The 24667-nt window shown below is 41.2% G+C and overlaps 1 protein-coding gene across 1 annotated transcript in view; it reads left to right on the top strand.

Moving 5' to 3' along the window:
* Positions 1–24405, top strand: part of ENPEP (glutamyl aminopeptidase) — a 74356-nt gene extending 49951 nt beyond the window's left edge. Inside the window, exons 11-20 of the mRNA XM_060246927.1 lie at positions 9450–9529; positions 14947–15086; positions 15193–15248; positions 18956–19106; positions 19878–19951; positions 20424–20525; positions 20624–20794; positions 21937–22077; positions 23065–23146; positions 24183–24405. Of these exons, the coding sequence (XP_060102910.1) occupies positions 9450–9529; positions 14947–15086; positions 15193–15248; positions 18956–19106; positions 19878–19951; positions 20424–20525; positions 20624–20794; positions 21937–22077; positions 23065–23146; positions 24183–24320 (1135 nt within the window). The 3' untranslated portion in view covers positions 24321–24405. The remainder of the gene's footprint in view (positions 1–9449; positions 9530–14946; positions 15087–15192; positions 15249–18955; positions 19107–19877; positions 19952–20423; positions 20526–20623; positions 20795–21936; positions 22078–23064; positions 23147–24182) is intronic.
* Positions 24406–24667: the final 262 nt, after the last annotated feature.

The raw sequence follows: 24667 nt of genomic DNA, 5'->3' as shown, positions 1-24667 counted from the left end.
AATTGGCCCTCCGGCTGTTATTTTCAAATGACTATTAGGGTAGCTGGAACTATCAAGCCAGTGCTTTCCTGCTGAATCTGCCAGGCTGTACCCTTTGTAGTGTGTCCCCTTGTGAGAGGTCTTTGTGGCCTCAGTACTGGGAAAGGAGAGAATTAAACTCACCTATAAATCCTTCCTCTCCCGTGCTGGGATGCTCCATAACCTAGCAGAGAGAGTCCTGCCATGTCCTCCTTGACCATCAGTTGACTTTCTCTTTAAAGGTATTACTGGAGCCCCACCCACTCAGGAAATTGCATGGTAGAGAGTATTCCTGTGAGATCTGAGACAGGGGTGTGGCTTCATCCCTCACAGGGGAATTCCCCTGGTCATCTTCTGGGTCTGCTGGCCAGCTGGCAAAAAACCCACTCAGCTTTACCAGCATTGCTGGTTTTTGGAGCACTGTTGCTGTTCCAGGACCCACCAGCTCCTTCATGGAGACCAGTGGGGCAGACTCATGTCACTGCACCCAGCTGGGTGGCAGGTAGTTGCTTCCTGCCAACTGCTGGCCATGGTAAATGCAGAGGTGAGCTGCCAAACCCAGACACTAAAGAAGAGAAAATTAAAGCCAAACTTACCCATTTCATCCAGGCTATTATCGCATGCTTTTCTTTTGTATGTGGAAAGTGCTGTCAAGTCACGGCCAACATATGGCAATACGTAAAGGTTTCAAGTCAAAAGATGGAGGTGGTTTTCCATTTCCTGTGTCTGCTCAGCAACCCTAGGCTTCCTTGGCAGTATCCCATTCAACTACTAACCAGGGCTGTCCCTGCTTAGCTTCTGAGATCTGCACCATCCAACTCAGAGTTTTTCATTGAATATCTTTTCAATATTGTTGGTTTCTTCTCCACCCTTTTCTGCTTAGCATATAATTATCATCATCACCTATATGTAAAGAGGGCAGTGTTTGACATAAGTTAGCTCACTGTTTGAATCAGTAGAATCAGTAGAAATACTATTTTTTCTCTGTAGGAATACTATTTTTTTTCTGGAACTTGTAGGACAGGCCAACAAAATTTGTGAGCCATCCAGCTGAACGTATGCCACCAGCCATGGATCATGATCCTTCTGGTGTTTAACATTCATCTGGTGCTTGACATCTTCCTACTATTTGCAATCCCAAGCAGGCACCCCCAAGCAAGCAAGCAAAAAACAAAAAATCTGGCTGAGTGAAAGTGTCACCCAGAAGAAAATTTAGAAAGAAATAGTGATGTTGTGTGTGTGTAAAGTGCTGTCAAATTGCAGCCAGCAAGGGGCTTTCAAGGCAAGTGATAAGCAGAGGTAATTTGCCATTGTTTTCCTCTGCAGAGGTTTCCTTGGTGGTCCCCCTTCCAAATACCGAACCTGCTTAGCTTCCAAGATCTAATGAGATCAGGCTATACTATGCTGCCTTCTCTCCCAAGGTTATAATGAAGGTCTGAAAATCCCCTCCCCCAAAATATATGTTAATTTCAGAAGGCAGGCTGTGAAGTTTACCCAAGTTTGCTTTCATGTCTTCAGCACACAGCTCAGCATAGAAGCTCTAGAGTCACAGTTGTCTAGCTAATGCAGGAACTATCTTCTGGCAATATGGTGAAGAACAATGCCAGAAGGCATGGAAATATCTCTTTCCCCCCTAGGCATCTCAGAAACATTTGGTGTCCTAGTGCAGAGTTACATCAGAACATTGTAAGATAGGAAAACAACACCCACACTGAAGTCAACTTCACAGCACCTACTACCAAAGCATTCAATTATCCATATTAGTAAGCCTGTGAATAACGTGGCTCATCATTAATATAAATAAATTAAACTTTGGCATTCATTGCTGCTCAGTTGCTTTCACATAGTTAGAAGTGCAGACCTTTCCTAAGAACAGGGCTACTAAGAGCCACTCTGAGCCTCAGGCAAAGGTTTCATAACATAAGAGAACATAAGAGAAGCCATGTTAGATCAGGCCAATGGCCCATCCAGTCCAACACCCTGTGTCACACAGTGGCAAATTTATATATATATATATATATACACACACACACACTGTGGCTAGTAGCCACTGATGGACCTCTGCTCCATATTTTTATATAAACCCCTCTTGAAGGTGGCTATGCTTGTGGCCGCCACCACCTCCTGTGGCAGTGAATTCCACATGTCAATCACCCTTTGGGTGAAGAAGTACTTTCTTTTATCCGTTTTAACCTGTCTGCTCAGCAATTTCATCGAATGCCCACAAGTTCTTGTATTGTGAGAAAGGGAGAAAAGTACTTCTTTCTCTACTTTCTCCATCCCATGCATTATCTTGTAAACCTCTATCATGTCACCCCACAGTCGACGTTTCTCCAAGCTAAAGAGTCCCAAACGTTTCAACCTTTCTTTATAGGGAAAAGTGTTCCAGCCCTTTAATCATTCTAGTTGCCCTTTTCTGGACTTTCTCCAATGCTATAATATCCTTTTTGAGGTGCGGTGACCAGAACTGCAAACAGTACTCCAAATGAGACCGCACCATCGATTTATACAGGGGCATTATGATACTGGCTGATTTGTTTTCAATTCCCTTCCTAATAATTCCCAGCATGGCGTTGGCCTTTTTTATTGCAAACGCACACTGTCTTGACATTTTCAGTGAGTTATTTACCACGACCCCAAGATCTCTCTCTTGGTCAGTCTCTGCCAGTTCACACCCCATCAACTTGTATTTGTAGCTGGGATTCTTGGCCCCAATGTGCATTACTTTGCACTTGGCCACATTGAACCGCATCTGCCACGTTGACGCCCACTCACCCAGCCTCAACAGATCCCTTTGGAGTTCCTCACAATCCTCTCTGGTTCTCACCACCCTGAACAATTTAGTGTCATCCGCAAACTTGGCCACTTCACTGCTCACTCCCAACTCTAAATCATTTATGAACAAGTTAAAGAGCATGGGACCCAGTACCGAGCCCTGCGGCACCCCACTGCTTACCATCCTTGATAATGCTTTCTACCAACTTTCCCGGTATTGAAGTCAGACTGACTGGCCTGTAATTTCCTGGATCTCCTCTGGAACCCTTTTTAAAGATGGGGGTGACATTTGCTACCTTTCAGTCCTCAGGAACGGAGGCAGATTTCAATGAAAGATTACAGATTTTTGTTAGAAGATCCACAAGTTTAACTTTGAGTTCTTTCAGAACTCTCGGATGTATGCTATCCGGACCCGGTGACTTATTAGTTTTTAATTTGTCTATCAGTTGTAGGACCTCCTCTTTTGTCACCTCAATCTGACTCAGGTCTTTCAACACCCCTTCCAAAATTAGTGGTTCTGGGGCGGGCAAAAAGTTCTCATCTTCCACAGTGAAGATGGAGGCAAAAAATTCATTCAGCTTCTCAGCCATTTCCCTATCCTCCTTCAGTAATCCTTTTACCCCATGGTCATCCAAGGGCCCCACTGCCTCCCTGGCAGGTTTCCTACTTCTAATATATTTGAAGAAATTCTTATTGTTGGTCTTTATGTTTTTTGCAATATGCTCCTCATAGTCCCTTTTTGCCTGCCCGATTACAGTCTTGCATTTGATTTGCCACAGCCTGTGTTCCCTTTTACTAATCTCACTTGGACTGGTTTCCCACCACTTAAAGGAGTCCTTCTTACCTTTTACAGCTTCCATTACTTTGTTTGTTAACCATGCAGGCCTTTTCTTATGCCTGTTTGTGCCTTTCCTAACTTGTGGTATGTATTTTATCTGAGCTTCTAGGATTATAGTTTTAAATAGTTTCCAAGCTTCCCCAAGGGTTTTGACCGTATTTACCTTTCCTTTCAGTTTCCTCCTCACATGCCTCCTCATCTCAGTGAATTTATCCCTTTTAAAGTTAAATGTGGTTGTGGCGGTCTTTTTGGGCAACTCCCTATTTATACAAATGGTGAAATCAATAACATTATGGTCACTGCTCCCAAGTGGCGCAATCACTTTTACATCTCTCACCAAGTCTTGGGCATTACTTAGGACCAAATCCAGGATTGCCCCACCCCTGGTAGGTTCTGAGACCATCTGCTCCATAGCACAGTTATTGAGAGCATCAAGAAACTCAATCTCTTTCTCTCGTTCTCTCTCTTTTGATTTGGTGGGCGATAACAAACTCCCATAGTTAAATTTCCTTTTGGGCCCTCTATTTCAACCCAAAGCATTTCTAAAAGTGAATCTAAATTCTCTGACCTCAGTCTTACTGGATTGTATATCCTCTCTGACATACAGAGCCACCCCACCTCCAACCCTTCCCTCCCTATCCTTCCGATATAACTTATATCCAGGAATCACCGTGTCCCACTGATTCTCCTCATTCCACCAAGTTTCTGAAATTCCCACAATGTCTATGTTTTCTCCCAACACTAAACATTCCAATTCACCAATTTTACTTCGAACACTTCTAGCATTTGCATACAAACATCTATAATTTCCCAGGCAAGCTAGGCCCACCGCCTTCCTCCTGCCGCCTTGAGACTCTGGCAGACAGTCCATACTGTATGTCACCATCACAGTGGACAACTCTGATCCATTACCCAGTAGAAACATAGCAGCCAACCCTTCATCTCTTTGAGATGAGTCCTCCCGAACCAGTAACATTTCATCTCCTGTCGGCTTTCCCCCAAGATTTAGTTTAAAAACTGCTCTGCCACCTTTTTTATTTTAAGCGCCAGCAGCCTGGTTCCATCCGGGGACAAGTGGAGACCGTCTCTTTTGTACAGCTCCCGCTTGTTCCAGAAAGCATCCCAGTGCCTAACAAACTTAAACCCTTTCTCCTTACACCATCGTCTCATCCACACATTGAGACTTCTAATTAATGCCTGTTTCATGTGGGTCTTCCATGTGGCCCTGATCCAAACCGAATATCTAGAACACCTGGGCTGGAAAAGGAAGGAAAGCCACTCCTGCTTCTTTTGCACGGTTTTGCACGGTTAAGGTGGCTTCTATAGATAGTGGGGGCCTGCTTCAGATTGCTGAGCTCACAATATTTAGCAGTAGTTTGAATATTTAATGAGTAGTTCTTTCACCTGCCAAAAGAGTTGCAGCAGTACCTGGTGAACCAATAACAACTGTCCTCTCTTTTTTGTGAACTGTTGGCAAAATTTGATATATAACAAATGCCACACCCCATCTTTCTCCCCAAGACAGCTTCCATTGTCCTCTTTTCCATCTTCACAATGACTTTGTGATGTAGGTCTGGCTGAGAGTGTGTCACACAGTAACCTTCCTTGGCATATGGAAAGGAAAGGTCCCCTGTGCAAGCACCAGTCATTTCTAACTCTGGGGTGATGTTGCTTTCACAACGTTTTCATGGCAGACTTTTTTTTTATGGGGTGGTTTGCCACTGCCTTCCCCAGTCATCTACACTTCCCCCCCAGCAAGCTGTGTCCTCATTTTACTGACCTTGGACGGATGGAAGGTTGAGTCAACCTTGAGCCGGCTACCTGAAAACCCAGCTACGCTGGGGATCGAACTCAGGTTGTGAGCAGAGCTTAGGACTGCAGTACTGCAGCTTTAACACTCTGTGCCATGGGGCTCCTTGGCATATGACAGGTTGCTTAAGAGCTCTCTTATCACATGTTGCCTATTGTGGAAATAACTTGATCCAAAATGTTCCAGTCACTTCATTTTTGGCACAGCAATTCCTGTCATCATCCTGAAACTGGTGGCCAATTTTCAAGCACCCAGCATTATTTTCTGATGAATTTTGTCTGCCACAAACAGAGAATTTTAGCTTCCATTTCAAATAACACAGGTGGTATGCAATGTTCCCTCTAAGCTGCAGAGTCTTACAAGCAAAAATTCTATTTTGTAAGCTACTGGTATTAAAGTTGTGAGCTACTGGCATTAAAGTTGTGAACTAGGACTTCTGGGCTCCGTCATCTTGGCTTCAGAGGGGTTTGCAGATCGTCCTCCTGCGGCACTTCTGAGTCTTTGGAGGGGTGTCACAGAAATGATGCCCCATAGGAAAGCCCTGAAAGGTTTTTTTCTTCGGCATGAGACTTTTATGGGGAGCTGGGGGTACAGCGGCGGCTGTCCCTGTGCTTCCTGTATGTCCTGAGACACCACAGTCATGAAAAGCTGGCGCACCAGCAGAAAAAGAAGAACGCCCGACTGTTTTTTTGCTTTCGCTTTTCTCAATACGCCTTTGATGTAGCATCTTTCTACTCCTAATGTGACGATTCTACTTGACAAGTAAGTGACTTTTCAACTCCGCTGGCTAATTGGTCACTTTGCATAACAATGAGAGGCTAGCTCAAAGGAATAGAAATGAGGCCTTGGAAAGTTACGAGCAATCTTAAGTATCGGTAACTATTTAAATTGGATTGAATACAACTACTAAAATCAACCTGGATTATAATTGGACATATACTAAAGGGATTATTATTAGGCTGCAATATGATCTGAACATAAAGGAGATATATTTTAGAGAGATCTGTCTCTATCGCCTAACTGTATTTGAAAGGATAACATTTGAAATCTCAGCTGGAGCTGTTGTGGAATGTGGATTTAGCAGGATCTTGAAGCTATTTTCCAACTTGGATTAAGAGACTGAGGCCGTTTTCCCACTCACGTTTTACTGGCGCCACGACCATCCTGACGCCGGCGAATCTGCCTGGATTTCGCAACAGAAGCGCCGGCGCTCCCAGAAGCGCCGGCGCTTTCCGTCGCTAAGCCAGCGCAAACGTTTTCCTGCATCTTTGCGATTTCCGTTTGCGCTGGCTTAGCGACGGAAGTAGCCGGCGCTTCTGGGAGCGCCGGAGCTTCTGATGCGAAATCCAGGCAGATTCGCCGGCGTCAGGATGGTCGTGGCGCCAGTAAAACGTGAGTGGGAAAACGGCCATAGTTTGCTGTCAGAGAAAAATGGCACTGCCTAGCGAAATGTCTAATAAAAAAGATATCTTATCAAATATCATTTCTCTGAAACAGTATCTTGGCTCATTTATGCAGCTTATTAAAGAGCAAATGGGTTGTTTTATGCTGAAAGCTAGTGAAATTACAAACCTACAGGAGCTAAGTGCTAAAGAGATTCTGCTGACATCTGTGGAATTGGAATGGGAAAGTGATATGCTCCGAAACAAACAAAAGAAAACCAAAATGGTCCCCTATGTTGCAGTATTAAAACAAGACCGGAAATTAAGATCCAGTGAAGTCATGCTGAGAGGGAAAAATGGCGTTGAATTCTTCCTGCCACTGTTGAGGGGGCAGGCCACATTGAGAAGAGAAAAGGTACACTCCGACCAGCAAATTAAGATGTGGAAAGCTTTCCGGAAGAAGGATCTTGAATTTTTTTCATTTTTGTGGATGGTTGGATATGGAACCCTGATTAAGAAGTGACATGCAATTTCAAAAGGCAAAGTGTGAAATTTGGGTCACATTAAATGGGCTGCCTCTGATGTAATATGGATGTAGAAATTAAAGGAACTCAAAAGTTTTTAAATTTGGGGAAGAAGGATTCCTGAATTTTGATTTTTCTTTTTTTGTGGCTAAACAAATATGCAATTATTAATAATGAATAGATATGTGATTTTAAAAGACTAAGGGAGATCCTAAAGAAGGAAAAGAGTTGGTAAAATTGTAATTAAATATATAGTCAATTTGGATTAATGCTAAAGAGTGCAGATAACATATCTCTTTATATAGTAGATTTATTTATAGTATGCTTATTTGGTGAAAATGCTCATACTGATGTAAGAGCTGGATTAACTGTCAAAAAGGCAGATAGCACAATTGTTTTGTAATCTGGTAGATTTGTTTCTAACATGTTCCTTTGGAGAAACTGTTTAGACTGAGATAGACAGATTATTAAATTGTATCTTTTGTAATTTGTTAAAGATAAAGATATTATTTTTGTGCTTGTTTTAATAAGGATTTGTTAAACCAATAATTTAATTTGTGCCTCTAATAGGGTTAAGTTAAATCAGATAAAATTGGCGTTGAGATGGTTTTAAATTTTTTTAACTTTATATACTTATTTGTGTTCAAGAAGAATTGTTTAGATTCATATTGCTAGTAGTTTATTTAAAAAGTGTGTAATGAAAGAAAGGATGGTAAAATATATGGAGATCCTTATACTTGCAGGTAGAATGATCTGAGTATTTTATTTGGAGGTAGAATTAAAATTGCTCTGGGGCTATTTTTCCTAAGCTATAACAAAAATGTGTGAGCTGGAGTCTAAAAATCTGTGAGCTAGCTCATGCTAACTCAGCTTAGAGGGAACACTGGTGGTATGTGTGTGTGTTTGTATAGATAACCTTACCCAAGATGTTCCAATCCCTTCAGTTCTTGCCTCTATACTACTAGGTATGTTCTAAGTTGCAAAGCAGGATAGACGTGAGAAGGAATTAAGACCAATACTTGGAAATAAGGGAGGTTACAGAAAAATTAAAAGGTGGAGGGAGAGAGAAATGTAGGCAGATCATGAAAGGAAGAGAGTGAAAATGAAGGAGGAGAAAGATATGGAAAAGAGAGGGAGAAATTAAAGCAATGAGAAGAAACTATGAAGTTGGGTGGAAGGAAAAGAAGAGGAAAACAGACTGCTGAAAACAAGATTCTTGTTAGGAGGCTGCAACTTGCCAATTACTATAACAGCTATCATCAGCGCTTGATGGTCTTGATTTCTTCAGTGCTGGCTTGGTTGATGGGCTTAGCAGCATTCTGTGATAAGCAAGTGCTTGCCTCAGCCTCCTTCCAGTAAACTTTGCAGAAAGCACAGCAAGCAGATAGCCAGTGGTACTGCTATTTACAGGGTTCTCTGCCTTCTGACTGCACCTAGTGGCTGTAGCGTAGAACTGCATTCAAAGTAGAATTAATTGAATGAAGCATGATTCATAGGCTCTTCAGCTGATTGGAGATCCTGAACTTTGTATCCCCAAGTCCCCAACCCTGTGGCAGCCTTGGCTAAGAGTTTATAGATAACCCCTTTGGAAATGGAACTGAAAATAAAACGAGGCTGCCCTCTGCTTCAAAAAAGTGACATCATGAGAAAAGAAACCTGGGCCTATTGTTTCCTGGGACTCATTGGTGAGATGGGTCATTCTGAGGTGGGAGAAGAGTAAATAAGGACCCTGTATGAACACCATACGCAATAATTCTGTTTGTGGTTGTTTGTCATTCTGGAGTTGTGGTTAATGTGTTGGATTAGGACCTTGGAAACCTGGGTTTGAATCCCCATTCAGTGATGAAGTTCATTAGGTGAACTTGGGGAGTCCATCACTCTTTCATCCTGATCTATCTCACAGAGATGTGAATATATAATGAAGCAAGGAGAACCGTGTATGTTACCCTGAGATCCTTGGAAGGAAAGGTTGAATAAAAATGGATTTATACCTTTTCTCCTTTTGCTTGATTATTATGACAGGAAAGATCATAGTCCATTACTATGTTATTCTTCACAGAAGTTTTGAAATATTGCTCTTTTTTCCATTTCCCTCCCCCCAGTTACATGTGGAATATTCCAGTGAAATGGCATGAGGCAAATGTGACCAATATAATTCTCTACAATATGTCGGAATTGTCAGGTAATTTTAACTAACAGGTGATAGCTACCTTTCCAATGTGCTTAATCAAGAAGCAAAAAAAAAGGGTGAACTTTTATTTAAATATCAGTGTTCCTTTGCTTAGAATACTTTATAAGAATGATGTATAGGAACAGGCAGGGATGTCACAGAGACAGAACAGAATTTATATAGCTGCCTTGTATCAAATCAGACCATCTGTTTATCTAGCTCAGCATTGTCTGTTCAGACTAACAAAGGCTCTTTACTGCCCTTGAAAGAAAATGTCCTCAGATACTTTAATTTGGAAGATGCTGTGGAATGATCACCTTTTGCATGCAAATGGACATGTTCTATGACTGAACGGTGGCACCTTCCTTGAGAGCCATTTCAGCTCAGCTCTTTGGTTATAATATCCAACTGTTGTTATAAATAATGACATGTATCAGATGTGAACATCAAAGGGAAAAAACCCTTTTGCTTGTAAAATAAGTGGCCAGGTTCAAAATATGGTACCCTTGGTTGGTTAGCAATATCTGTTGTAAGTTAGTCTGAGCTGGTATTTAAGCCATTTTGTTAAATCCTAAAAGTAAGAGCCTTCTGACTTAGGACTGATGCCCATTACTATTTGCTTTTTATGCCCAGATGCAGGTTAGGGGTAAGATCAAATCATGCAATCAAGTTGCCAGAGTAACTTGTAATCAATTTTTTTTAACCAATCCCTCATTTCTTGTTCTCCTGCAAACCTGCTGTAATGTGGCATTGGAAATATGAGTTGGATTATGGGTAGGGAAAGTGGTGCAGCAAACATGTAAGCACTCCACTGAGCCCAGCTCAAATCGTTTTGACAACAGATGTTACCACAGATGAATTTAGTTACATAAATCAGCAATGTCCAGATGGGTGGTAAGCACTACATTGGGGCTGAATCCACAGTTAAGTGACTGTATGAAGGTTTCACCATTTGCCCTGCTGACACTGTTGAGTGTGAACTGTGATCTGCATTCATGGCAAAGCAATCAGGTATAAGTTTGTTGAGGATTCAGAATTCCCTCATCTATTAGCCTACCTGTCACCATGTTAAAGCATAGTGTGCTCTTCAATGCTTTTGAAATATGCACAATTGGCCAAATCCATGACAACAGTGAAGAAATACTTAATACTTAATGTCAGATTTGGGAATAGAATCACTGCTGCCAAAAGACTGTACATATCCCTGGCCTTTCTACATTCTATGTACCTCATAAACTCATTTCTTCTCCATTTATATTGCCTCAGCAGTCATAAGTTGTCATAAGACATGCAGTAGCACAAATTAAGAAGTCTGTGTATCTCTGCAAAGCTCAAACAGTAAATGGTTAGGATAAAAAAATGGGAGTTTAGGATAAAAAAAAATTATTGCATTAATTGCAGCGAATTGATGGTGCAAACTAGTGTCCACTAGTATTTTAATCATATAGATATAAGTGCTTGATTTACCTTTTTTCCTTATGTAATTTCCCTATTAATCATTCAAACTATTCTGGGCAGTATACAGTCCCATGGCTGTTTTCACAAGCGATGCTTTAATTTATTTTTGCATCTCCCCCATTTATAAATCAAGTTTTTTTAAAAAAACCAAACCAACATTAAATAGAATGTTATATTTGATTTTTTAAATATGTTGATTGATTTCTAGACAGGCTGACACGACATAAGCTATGCATGTCATGCTAAAAGGCATTATTTGTCTCATTCATAGAAACACTTTTTAACTGTTCAGAAGTTTACAGTGAGTATCAGTAGCCACTTTAACATACGAAAATGTTTTAAAAAACCCTCCCCTCTGTAACTCGTTAAGTGTGTGCTAAAAGGCTGTGACAGATGATGGTGGCTGGTTTTGCAATACTCTGTGGCTGCTGGTTTTCCAGCCCAGGTTAATTGACTCATGTTATTGCTGCAGAGCAAAAACTTTAGTTCTACTCATTCCTTCATGCCTTACTACAGCATTTTGTAACCCTTTCTAGTAGGGAATGCCAGCCTACAGGTGGGACTTGGGGATCCTCTGGAATTATATTCATCTCATCTCCAGACTAGTGAGATCAGTTCACCTGTAAAAAATGGATGCTCTGGAGGATGGATTCTATAGAATTCCCCCCATGATCCCTATCCTTACCAGGCTCCACTTCCAAATCTTCAGGAGTTTCTCAGCCTGGATCTGGCAACCCTACCCCGTCCTCTCCTGCCAGTGGTCAGGGAGGACCTGGCAACCATGCCTTCTAGATTCTTCATTTACAGACATAGATGTTAGGAAAAGAGGATAAGAAAAGGCCTACTGTGTATAATGTTAATTATCCATGCCATGTTCTTTCCACGTATACTTTGTTCAAGTGGAATAGCTTTATTTCATAATGCTGCTTCTGTTGTATGTATATGCACACCACCAGCACATTTTTTTAAAAAAATAGGAGGAAAATATTCATTTGACCACCAAAGACACTATGCTGATCTACATGGTCAAAAGTCTTGTGGAGTGTGGTCTGTAACCTGAGCAGGGCAAGACTGAGTGAAAAAACTGGCTGGATCCAAGCACTAACCTCAGATAAATGGTTTCTCACTAAAAGGCAAAAGACCCAACAACTTCCCAGTAGCAGTACATCAATTAATTTTTAAAACATGCCTCGCTGAAAAGTGGTATTTAAATTTTTTCAGATATATAAATAACACTCAGTATTGTGAAATCTGAAAATCCTAGAGAAAAAGAAATGAAGACAAAGTCTCTAGCTATAAATGTTTACAACTCAAGGAAATAACTCCCCCATTCATCATCACCAACCACAGACAGACATCTACTGAATCATGTGAAAAATATAAGGAATCAAGTCCATATATGGTTGACAGCCTCCTGATGATGGCTGGAGTTCTTCTGGGATTACAACTGATTTCCAGGTGACAGAGAGCAGTTCACCTGGAGAAAATAGCCTCTTTGGAAGCTGAACTCTATTATACCCCATTGAGATCTCCCCCCTCCCCTCCCCAAACCCTGCCTTCCTCAGCTTCCTCCAGTCTCAAGGTATTTCCCAACCCAGAACTAGAAAGGGTTGCCAGCCTCCAGGTATGACCTGGATAACTCCCACTTTTACAGGTGATCTCCAGCTGGCAGAGATAGATCCCCTGGAGAAAATGGCTGCTTTGAAGGGTGAACTCTATGGCATTGTACCATGCTGATGCCCCTCACCAGCCCCCAAACCCTACTCTTTCCTGGATCCACCCCCAAAGTCTCTGGGTATTTTCTAACACAGACTTGGCAACCCTAGATGAAAACCCTAAATCCTTACATGTGCTGAAGGCTGCCATCTTCACCGTACATAAGAATTCATGGCAAAAAAACATATAACAACCACTTTGTACTAAACAGAAGCTAAAGCTATATGCTAAAGAATAGGTCCGATCAAAATGCTACTGAATAAATATGCTGAATATCATACTGTCACTAAGATAAATAGTAAATATTAAAAATACATATTACCCCATCTGTCTTGGGGGAATAAATATTTCTTCATCTGAGAAAATTGCCAATTAAACCAATTTCATTAGTTTAGTTTAAGTTCTGCTGCTGTGACACTGGTTTCAGTTTTGAAACAATCCTTTTATCAAAGTTACAGACTCTAAATTGGGGTACCAAAAGACCCACCAATTTAACAGAACAAACTTAACAGAACAATTTTGATTAAATTGGATCAGGTTTCTTATGAATACAGGATGTAACCATCTCATTACCTCATTGACTTCAGAAGCTATTGGAACAGGGAGAAAGAAAAGTGAAAGAACATCATACTGGCGATTCCATAATTAACTTAGTTTTAAAGCTATGAAATAGCAGAAATAAGAATTCAGAATTAACTCATATTCTACCAGTGGTATTAAAGTTATTTCATCTTGCCCTTTACTCTTATTACTTCAGTTGAAACAAATTTTTCCCTTTGTGGAAACAAACCAGTTTTTCACAATAACGTGAGCTTTGACCTGGTCTCAGTGGGTAGTGAACAGTTCAGTCTTACTTGGTTAGCATTTCAGATGATATAGTACATTTCCACATACATTCTGTCAGTAATCCTTACCATAGCCATGTAAAGAAGGGTGCGATTTTATCACTTGGCATTGGTGTGGATTACAAAAGCCACACAACAGAGCCATCCACCTACAGGGTAGGGGTCTCTGAATGCTCAGGAAACTCCCTGGGTACGTAGAAAAATATGATTTTGTAAATGGATCTTAAAGAAAAAATAAGCCCTGTTCAGTCATTATTATTTTGGCACTGCCATGCACAAACCAGAAGAGTGCACTGCCCATGATCCTCCAGATATATGTGGTGGCCATTTTGTGTGAATTGGGTAACACATGTATTTTCCAGATTTGGTGCATGCAAACATGTATCTTCAAAAATCTGGGTTTCTGATTACACATACTGAAACTGAAAAACACATGATACCCTATTCATACAAAATGGAAATTACCAATACCAAGAGGTTTGCATGTAGCATGCTGTTCCATTATGCAAGACTAGAGTGCCAAAATCATGATGAAGAAGAAGATATTGGATTTATATCCCGCCCTCCACTCCGAAGAGTCTCAGAGCGGCTCACAATCTCCTTTACCTTCCTCCCCCAAAACAGACACCCTGTGAGGTGGGTGGGGCTGGAGAGGGCTCTCACAGCAGCTCCCTTTCAAGGACAACCTCTGCCAGAGCTATGGCTGACTCAAGGCCATGCTAGCAGGTGCAAGTGGAGGAGTGGGGAATCAAAACCATTTCTCCCAGATAAGAGTCTGCACACTTAACCACTACACCAAACTGGCAAAACATGACTAAACATGATACAGTCCAGGAAGAACTGTAAATGCTTCAAAATGAATGGAAAACACAGCTGAATGTCAAAGGAGTAAAGGTAGAAAAACATAATCAGCCCACTCAAGCCCTTGAGGCCTCATAGAATGCTTCAAGGGGAACATTAAGGGGTTATGGAATTTTGTGGGGTGTTGTTCCAAGTTGTCCCTCCTTCCCACGAGTCCCCTGGGGCCCTTAGTTTATCAATTTATAACTCATCAAAGGGTTGTGGGGGCGGGGGAGGTTAGTAGCTGAGGTAACTTCTAAGTCAGATTTCCCATCTTGCACCTCAGAGGTGGCCAATGGTGGCTCTCCAGATGTTTTTTGCCTACAACTCCCATCAGCCGCAGCCAGCATGGCCAATGGCTGGGGCTGATGGGAGTTGTAGGCAAAACACATCTGGAAAGCTACCGTTGGCCACCCCTTTTGTACCTCACTCTTAGCAGGTCATGGCTTTCAGTGTTAACCATGAAGATGATTTTGACCCTTCCTAGAATCAACTGAAAAATTTGAAGAGCACGTATTTCATGTAGCTTTATGTATATAAGCCCTTCACTACTTTTCTTTGCCACCACAGGAATTACACTTACACGGCCCAACAATCCCACTCCTAATTCTTTCTTGAAAGTTAATCAGGATCATGTCGGCTTTTATCGTGTCAATTATGAAAATGAAACCTGGGCTGACTTAGCCAGTTTTATGATGAACAACCACAAGGTCAGTATGACGCAATTAACTGGTGGCTGCTTTTAGAGATACTCACTGAGTCATGTTTTACACATCAGGCACTAACTGCTTCTCCTTTCCCTTTTGCTCTCACTAGACATTTTCTTTGGCTGACCGTGCTGGCTTTTTAGAGGATGCCTTTTCATTGGCCAGGTAGGTGTAATAACAAGTTAATGGAAGTGTTCTGGGAACTAGAAAACTTGCACTCTGCTGTGTGACAATCCAATCAAGACTAAGAAATAACTGATAAGAACAAACTGACTTTTTATTTAGAGAATGTTTAAAACGCAATCATTGATATTAGGAATGAAGTAAATACAAAGCAAGCTCCAGAAAACATGGGTGTATGCATTTCATACAAAGAGCAAGGAGCAGGTTCAAAATGAAATATTTCCACATACCCAGTGTGTCCAGTGACTCATAGTGGTTGAAAGTCCATAGGGTGATAATCCATGGTGGGAGAGCAGGGCACAGCCCTGGTCCATCCATCGGGTTGGCCAGTGCACGGTGTGTCCAGCAACTCAAGTAAGGTTGATAGTCCATATAGGGAGATGGGGCAGAGCCCTGGTCCCCCCATTGTGGTGGATAGTGGCGCATGGTGTGTCCAGCAACTCAGAGGAGGGTGAAAGTTCATAGAATGAGAGTCCATGGTAGGAGAGCAGAGCAGAGTCCTGGTCCCCACATCATTGCGTCTGGTGGTGCCTGGCCACTTCTTCCTCATCTCTTGCTGTCACTCGGAGTGGATCCCAGATATCCTTTCATATGCTAATCAAAGGATACAGCGGCAGCTTCTTGTTTTATATTTTAAAAAAACCATTGAACACCACCACTCTTACATTAACGATTGGGTGCAACCCCTCCCAATTAAGAAAAAACTGTGGGGTTTGGTAATAGGTACAGAATAAATGCACAGAGTACACTGGAGAAAAAAGAATGGTGCAGAAGGCCGGCATGCAATCCAAAATCAAGCTTAAAGGCTTGACTTCTTGCAGTAAGCTGTGCATGCAGAAAGCACCAGAATGAGAGACATATGAACATATGAAGCTGCCTTATACTGAATCAGACCCTCGGTCCATCAAAGTCAGTATTGTCTTCTCAGACTGGCAGCAGCTCTGCAGGGTCTCAAGCTGAGGTTTTTCACACCTATTTGCCTGGACCCTTTTTTGGAGATGCCAGGAATTGAACCTGGGACCTTCTGCATCCCAAGCAGATGCTCTACCACTGAGCCACCGTCCCTCCCTAAGAGACAAGAGACCCCACTGAAAGGAGTACAGGGTGTTAAGATTAAACAACTGGAAAGCTGTTTGTAGTAAAGTTCTGTAGATTTACACAGTGAGTAGCTGGTCTATGAAATTATTCTAAGGAAAATGGCAAATCATATTAGCATATTTTAAAATACCGCAGGGATGCCATGGATTTGGTTTGGGTACTTCCAACAACACTCACCAAAAACATTGATTCACTCAGTGGTTAAGTCCAGGCTGTTTCAGTTTAGTAAACAAACATTCAGCATACAAAATATTGGATAGAGAAGGTCAGAGTACTTGCACTGGCTTTACCAATTACTTCTCATGCCTTTACCATGGGGTGGGGGTGTGTGGATTGCATATGACACAGAATCAGCCACCGCGAATATTGGTTTGTACAAAATAAACCCCTGATGCCAAGTAAATTATAGTGGAATTCCAGATACCACATGCTAAAGGAGGAGGCCTAAGTAGCATGCAGAAGGTTGTTTCCAAGTATTCCATCATGGTTCTTTTTATATATGCTATTTTTCTGCCTTACTTGTGCTTTGAAAGTAGGTGTAATTTGATAGCCACACCATAATTCTTCACTCTGGAAAATATGCAGTGGCTTCCAAGAAGTATTAATAAGTGTCCAATAAGTAGCAGATTTTTCCTATGATAATTAAATCTAGGGGATATTTGGCACAGTAAAATAACTGAGGTCTAACAGAACAATAGAGAGGTAGTTCCTCCACATCATGCCATGTCTCCTTATCCATAAAGCAGGGATCACACATAGGTAGGTCATTGTCTGCTGCAAAGTAGCTTGTATATCCCTTAGAACAGGGGTCCCCAACCCTTGGTCCATGGGCCGGTACTGGTCCGTGGCCTGTTAGCAACCAGGCCGCGGAGTGAGGCACAGGCACCACACTGCCCCTTTCGCCCACCCAGATCCCAAGCGGACGAAAGAGGCAGCGCAGCCTCACTCCGAAGCACTGCCTCTTTCATTCGCCTGGGTCCCAGGTGGGCAGAAGGGGCAGCGTGGCAGTGACTTTCACCTATCCCACATATAAAGACCCCCATGGGGGGCAGGGACTGGGTGTGGGGGCAGCCTGGGGCAGCAATAACCCCAGCACCCCCACCCCTACCGGTCTGTGGAAAAATTGTTTTCCACAGAACTGCTCCCTGGTGCCAAAAAGGTTGGGGGCCGCTGCCTTAGAAGATCCTGGGGAAGGTAGGACATATAATTGTCACAAACTTGTTGCATAATTTAAAACATAAATGTAAGGTGCATGCTCCCGTCTTTACAATTGTCCTTACATTATTCGTAGGCACCTTTATGAATCTCAGATATAAATATTATTGAAACAGAAAGATCCCATAATATTCTAACAGCTGTTGTTGCACCATGTGAGATGGATTTAATAATTCTAAAGACTGAGATATAGTAATCTTGTTTGTACAAATTTTTGTATTGACCATACTTTACATATCTGCAATATACTTGTGATCCTGTTCATAATCATTGCATACCAAACCTTATGGCACCATTCTCTGATTGCTGCTTCCATACTTCAGACAATATCATTCAAGCTGTAATAATTAGATGGACAACTACTTGGGGTGGTCCTGGTGACTCAAGGGTTTCATGGGGAGGATGGTATCAAATACTCCCCAACAAATAATTCCCATGATGAAACTTCAGTGCACTATTCAACAGCACACAATGTATGTAAGTTGTGGTGGTAGTGGTGGTAGTGGTGGTGATGGTTTATGGAATTTCTAAACCAGCCACCCCTAAAGGACTCAGGGCAGTGCACATCATGTGTAATGTACAATTTCATTTAAAAATCAAACAATTGATCACAATTTCCAGTGAAAACCAGTAAAACCATTAACCTTCAGTCTTAGATAGTATTTTACATGTGGTTGTTTCCTCCAAGGGGCAGGGCCATGGGCCAAATGAGATGGAAAAACCCCACCATAGAAGTAAGATAAACTTTACCTTGAGAAAGTGATACGTATGTGCCATATAAATGGACCCTATAAATGAACTGCGTTAACATGCCATACAAGCAAGGCTCAACCTGCTATCGTGTTGACCTCACCATGGTATTTTAGTTACTATCAAAAGTGTAGGGCTTCTAGTGTCCTGGCCCCACTGATGGACCTTCTGATAGCACCTGGTTTTTTTGGCTGCTGTGTAACATGAAGTGTTGAACTGGATGGGCCATTGGCCTGATCCAACATGGCTTTTCTTATGTTCTTATGTCCATGATATTTATTTTGTGATATGTTATTCATTTCATTCCTATCTCCAACCTATGCTACAAGTTTCTTCTGGGCAGTGTAATGACTTTATATGCTGCAACAGCAGCAAATGTGTGAGATGCAACAGAATGTGGTCTAGTCACACATGACATGGTCTAGTCACACAGTTTTTGTATCTGACTGTACACACTGATGTTCAGTGGAGCAGGTTCCAGGTTACCATACCCATTAGAAAGAAGAATGCACAAATGACTATAACTATAATTTGAATGTAATAAAATATAACTTACTGTGAAAATAGGTGTAAGCTGTCATTCTAAAATAAAGCAGGATTTGATGCTTCTCTCTTTTTTTCTTCAGGGCTGGGCTCTTGGATTATGGTTATGCATTGAACCTCACAAGATATCTACAAAACGAGACAGAATACATACCTTGGCACAGAGTCATAGCATCAGTATCCTATATTGGAAGTATGCTGAAAGATGATCATACACTCTATCCTAAATTTCAGGTAGCAATTTCGCCAATGAAATGTTTATGTGGAACAAAAGAGAAATATATGCCACAATAAGACAAACAAGACCTACAGTAACTCTAGTAGAGTCCTACTGAATTCCTACACTGGAAGATTAGAGTGAGAACTCTGGATATTTTTCAAAGGCCAAAAACCATTATGGAAAAAGTAAAAACGGGTTGTCTCTAGCCAGCTTTTCTGCTGCTGAAAAAGGAAAGAGAGGTCCTTTGGTTTGACAGAAAGGCTATCTTGGGGATCATGGAACCTGCATAGACAAAAACTATGTGGGAGAGGGACTCCTGCAAGGTGGCAAATTGGGCAAGATTAAGTCAAAATGTTAACTAGATTTAACCTAATGAGTTTCCAATAACAGACCAAACCTCTAGGCTATTTTCTTCCTAATTTTTCCCCAAATGTTTTTTCCAAGTTTTTACTATATTCATATCACTTATTGCTCAGTATGAGTAGAAGTGGTTATTAAATCTAGTCCCATAATATTTTTTTCCTAAATGCAATTGCTGCAGAACTGCTTGGTCAAAAGAGAAAGGGGCCCTTTCCTTCCCTGCCATTTTCCTACTGGAATATACTGCCCCCAGCTACTTGTATCTCATTTGGGCAGAATTTATGGGTACATAGTCCTTTGTTTTTAAGTTTTTCAATTTTTGTTATTCTGTGCTGTTAGCTGTGTTATAACTCATCAAGAATATTTAAAATAAATACATAACTGAAAGCCTCACAATACTTACTGATACTGTGCTCATCTTTCAGGAATATTTCCGTAGCCTAGTCAAACCCTTAGCAACCCAGCTGGGATGGGACAACACTGGAAGCCATATTGACAGGTGAAGTCTTCATTTCACTAGCAAAGGACATGCTTATATTTCCTGAACTTGTTTACTGAATATGCCATATTCTTTCCAAGCAATCCCTTCTTCATTGGGCAGAGATGAAAGGTGCTGGAAAATATTTCAATTTCTTGCACAATTTAGGATGCTTCCCATTATTCTGCACAGGAAGTCAAACTCCCTAGCATTAAGGAGACAATCAGTTCTAAAATGGTTGATCAGCTCTTTTCACCTCTCTAGGACTAACCAGCTGTTCAACAATGAAAACGTTAGACTATATTCACTTTCTAATGTTGTCTTTTATAGTACAGCATATGTTCCTGAAGATGTCTATAGAAGTTTGTTCCAAAACAAACATTCAAAGTTGCCTTGCCATTGAAGACCTTTGAAACTGGCCAAATAATTTTAGATTATTTAATATACAATAATTTAAATCTGATTTTCCTCCCTCCCCATTTCTTTTTTCCAGTCTTCTCCGTGTGACAGTTCTAGAGTTTGCATGCAGTATGGATGATCCTGAGGCTTTGAGTAATGCATCTAGTTTATTTAAAAACTGGCTGAATGGAACAAGGTAAATATGTGCTACAGTTTTTAATTCAGATAAATGCATGACACACAGAAGTAAAATATATCAAAAATGTAGCCAATAGAATTATTTTTCAAATTTAGTCCAGATGTAAATCTCCGCCTCCTGGTGTACCGGTATGGAATGCAACACTCAGGCAATGAGGAAGCCTGGGATTACATGTTTCAGAAGTACCAAAATGCACCATTAGCTCAAGAAAAGGAAAAATTGCTGTATGGCCTGGCATCTGTGGAAAATGTCACCTTGATCGGCAGGTAAAATAAGTAAATTATTGGGGTTTTTTAGGTAAACACAACTCTGCTTCTTTGAACTGCTTTAGCCAATATCTATATTCACTGCTGAGCAAATTATGGCCCTGGAGCTATGTCTGGCCTGCCAAACCTTTACATTTATCTCTCAAGATGCTAAACCACATGTTGGGAGCACCAGCACTTCCCTGAAAAATGGCTTGCCTGCCATACCAACCTTTCCCTGATAATTTCAGCTGCAAGGAGCATTGAAGGTTACAAGAAAGTACATATTCTGTTCACATGGGGTAACAGCAAGGCTTTTTTGTAGCAGGAACTCCTTTGCATATTAGGCCACACACCCCTGATGTAGCCAATCCTCCAAGTGCTTACAGGGCTGCTAGTACAGGGCCTTCTGTAAACTCGTGAAAGATTGACTACATCATAAGCGTGTGGCTTAATATGCAAAGGAGTTCCTGCTACAAAAAAGCCCTGGGTAACAGTGAGGCCCAACTGACCTGGCCAGTGACCCAGTGGAAGATACATGATTAGAATATGCCCCCAAATTATCTGCCATGTTGGGATTCTTTCCATGGGTTCTTCAGCAGACCAATAGATATGGAAGGAGCGCTTAAAAGTATAGCTCACCACTTTCACAGGAGATGGATGGATGTGTTATGGATCTAACAACCTTAGGTGCACAGATGGTTTTAGTTCCAATCTAGCGATCAGCAAGCACAACAGCAGATGCACAAGTCAGAGATTCAAAAACTCTACACAGAGAGAGAAAGAGCCCCTCTGTTCCCCAGCATCTGATAGGTACAGTCATCCCTTTGGGAATGGAGAGGCTCTGCATTATGTAGATCCCTGACTTCAGAGCCATAACCTATTGACTCCTGAGTGATTTAGCATTCTAAAACACAATAAAGCCATCTGTAATACCACAGTCCATCTAGTTCAACACTTTCCACTCACCATTCTCATAACATCCCTTTAGAGTTTTTGCTTGAGGAGTCTGACTTCATGGACACAAGATACAGAAATAGTTAAAGAAAACCTTGCCTGTTTCTTGCAGATGCATATTTGAAGATGTAGTTTACTGCTCCTTTTCTAGCAGCCCTAATGAAATAATCATTGTGCATAATTGCTTCATCTCTGATTACTCCTAGATTTTTAAGGCAGATCAATGAAACAGATCTCATTAAAAGTCAAGACGTGTTCACTGTGTTGAGGTATATCTCATACAACAACTATGGCAAAACAATGGCTTGGGACTGGGTACGACTCAACTGGGAATATTTAGTCAGCAGGTATGTTAACAGGCTGTCAGAACAGTTTGCTTTTCTTGCAAAGCCTTTTGATGTGTTTAATTTCTCAGCAAATATTAGGACTTCATTGGACTTTTAGCAACATGATAAAAGTAGAAGTGTTTCGTTTCCTTTTTCTGAAAACAAGCAAAACCCTAATAGTCACATTGTTTGCATAATAAATCTAGGAATAATGTTTATGTAGCCAACTCAAAGATGCTTTGTCACATGAGCCAACATATGATCCCCAGGACTCCAAAGATGTTTCATGCCTAAACAGCAAAAGGCATTTTTGGGAGATGCTTCTATCTAATCTAGACTAAGGGGTCCTATACAAATCTGATCTTAGAGTTTGATGGCAGGTCATATGTCCTAGTGGGAAAAGGGTGTGGAGCTTCAGGGAACTGGTGTTCCCTCTCCAGATTGTAGAATTAACCAGGACTTTTTTTGTAGCAGGAACTCCTCTTCTTACAGGGCCTACTGTAAGCTCTTGGAGGATTGGCTACATCAGAGGTGCGTGGCCTAATTTGCAAAGGAGTTCCTGCAAAAAAAAAAAAAAAGCCCTGATTGAGCTCTTGCGCTGCTACAGATGGCATACAATATCTTTGTAATGTCAGGTTCTCTTAGGTGCTAACTTGATTCCAGGGAAAGAATAGAGTCTTACTAGTACTTTTTAGTATCCTTTCCTAAGTGATTTTTCCTGGGTCAGGTGAAATAAGGAAGTACACAAACTTATTATCATTCCATGATCAGTGGATATTTTTCTGGAGCTTTAGAACTATTATAACTGATAAAATCAAGGAATCTCTGTGTATGTCTGTCTGAGCATTAGGGGTGGCTAGGATACAAATATAAATAAATAAAAAATAGCAGAATATTCTAAAAACCGGATCATTACAATGATTTATTATTCATGCTGTATTAATTAATAAGTTAATAAGGCTTGGTGATGTAAGATCACTATGTGATACTGTTGCATTATTTTTCTAGATTCACTCTCAATGACAGAAACCTTGGCCGTCTTGTATCAAGAATAACAGACTCATTCAACACAGAACTCCAGCTTTGGCAGGTAGGTATGGATATGTTTTCAGACACTGAGTAATAAAGCTGTCTGAAATGAAAAGTTTCTGCATCATTAATAGGATACCAATCTAAGCAAACTCACCTTCATTGAAGATTTCAGGTTTTCATGGCTGGTAACATCATTAGGGTTTGTAGAATCTTTCGGGCTCAAGTGCTGTGTTCTACTGGAGAAAGTTTTCCTTCCAGACGTTTCGTTCTCAGCTGCGGAGAACATCCTCAGTGGCATTGCAGCCGGAGCAGGCGCTCTGACCTTCTTGGCTGCTGTGCATTGAGTGGGCTCAATGCACAGCAGCCAAGAAGGTCAGAGCGCCTGCTCCGGCTGCAACGCCACTGAGGATGTTCTCCGCAGCTGAGAACGAAACGTCTGGAAGGAAAACTTTCTCCAGTAGAACACGGCACTTGAGCCCGAAAGATTCTACAAACCCTAATCACCTTCATTGACTTGAGCAATGCAAAACTGAGGGCTGAGTCTAGGCAGCCTTTGTGCTTAGTCTCAGCCAGCTCCTCTCTTTTGGATGTGTTTAATTAGCTTTTGTCCATGATCTCCAGCATGGCCTTTTTGGTGGTCCACTCTTCTCTTTTCAATTAGTTGAAAAGCTGGTTGGATCCAACCTGGAGAAAATACCAAACTCTTATTTACTGAATATAGAGTTATCTAAATTTACATTATAAAAGCATCTTTGTGAGAATGTTTCTTTTAATCAAACACACACAACATTTTATCCAAGCACTGAAGAGCTTGGATCATGAGTTATAGTTGTAGAAAGTAGTGTGAGGATATGGAAAGCATACATAGATCTCCAATTCCTCACAATGCCTGGGCAAGATGATTCTCTGTGTGTGAAGGGTGGAAGGAATAAAATACAGCAACCCTCAGTCAGGACATACACAAATGCTTTTGGCTGTCTACAACTTGGAAGGAAATATTGTGACCCTTAAATTCTGCAAACTTGGAATAAGCTGAATTGTTATTAATCTACTGTGAGTTCTGTGACATTAATGCCTGATTTTCTTTTCTTAAGATGGAATCTTTCTTCGCCAAATATCCTAATGCAGGAGCTGGAGCAGCATCCAGACAACAGGCTCTGGAAACAGTGAAAAGCAACATTGAATGGCTAAAGAACCACAAAGAAGCAATAGCCACCTGGTTGACCAGTTAAGGGTGAACCCATCTTGCATAAAGTTCTTTGCATTTATTGTTCAGTCCATAAACTCTTTGGGACTTTATTCTCAAAGCACAACAAATGAGGACTTGTATCTGTCTTTCTTTGGGGTCCTGACAAGGTGGCCGCCATGCACAAAGAAAACAACAAACACTCCATTTGCAAATATTAATTTATTTAAATATCTGTTCCAGCTAGCTTGAACACCTTGCTTGTGATCAAGACCTTTGCTCTCATTTATTTCAGTGGGATGTCTAACCTGTGTAAAATGGTTATATTGTGTTGCTACTTATAGGATCAGGATGTTTGTGCTGGGTTATTTGTGTTTGTATTGACCACATGCA

This window comes from Heteronotia binoei, chromosome 9, assembly GCF_032191835.1.
Source record: "Heteronotia binoei isolate CCM8104 ecotype False Entrance Well chromosome 9, APGP_CSIRO_Hbin_v1, whole genome shotgun sequence".
In the NCBI taxonomy this organism is placed as follows: domain Eukaryota; kingdom Metazoa; phylum Chordata; class Lepidosauria; order Squamata; family Gekkonidae; genus Heteronotia; species Heteronotia binoei.
This window is presented reverse-complemented; position numbering and strand designations above follow the sequence as displayed.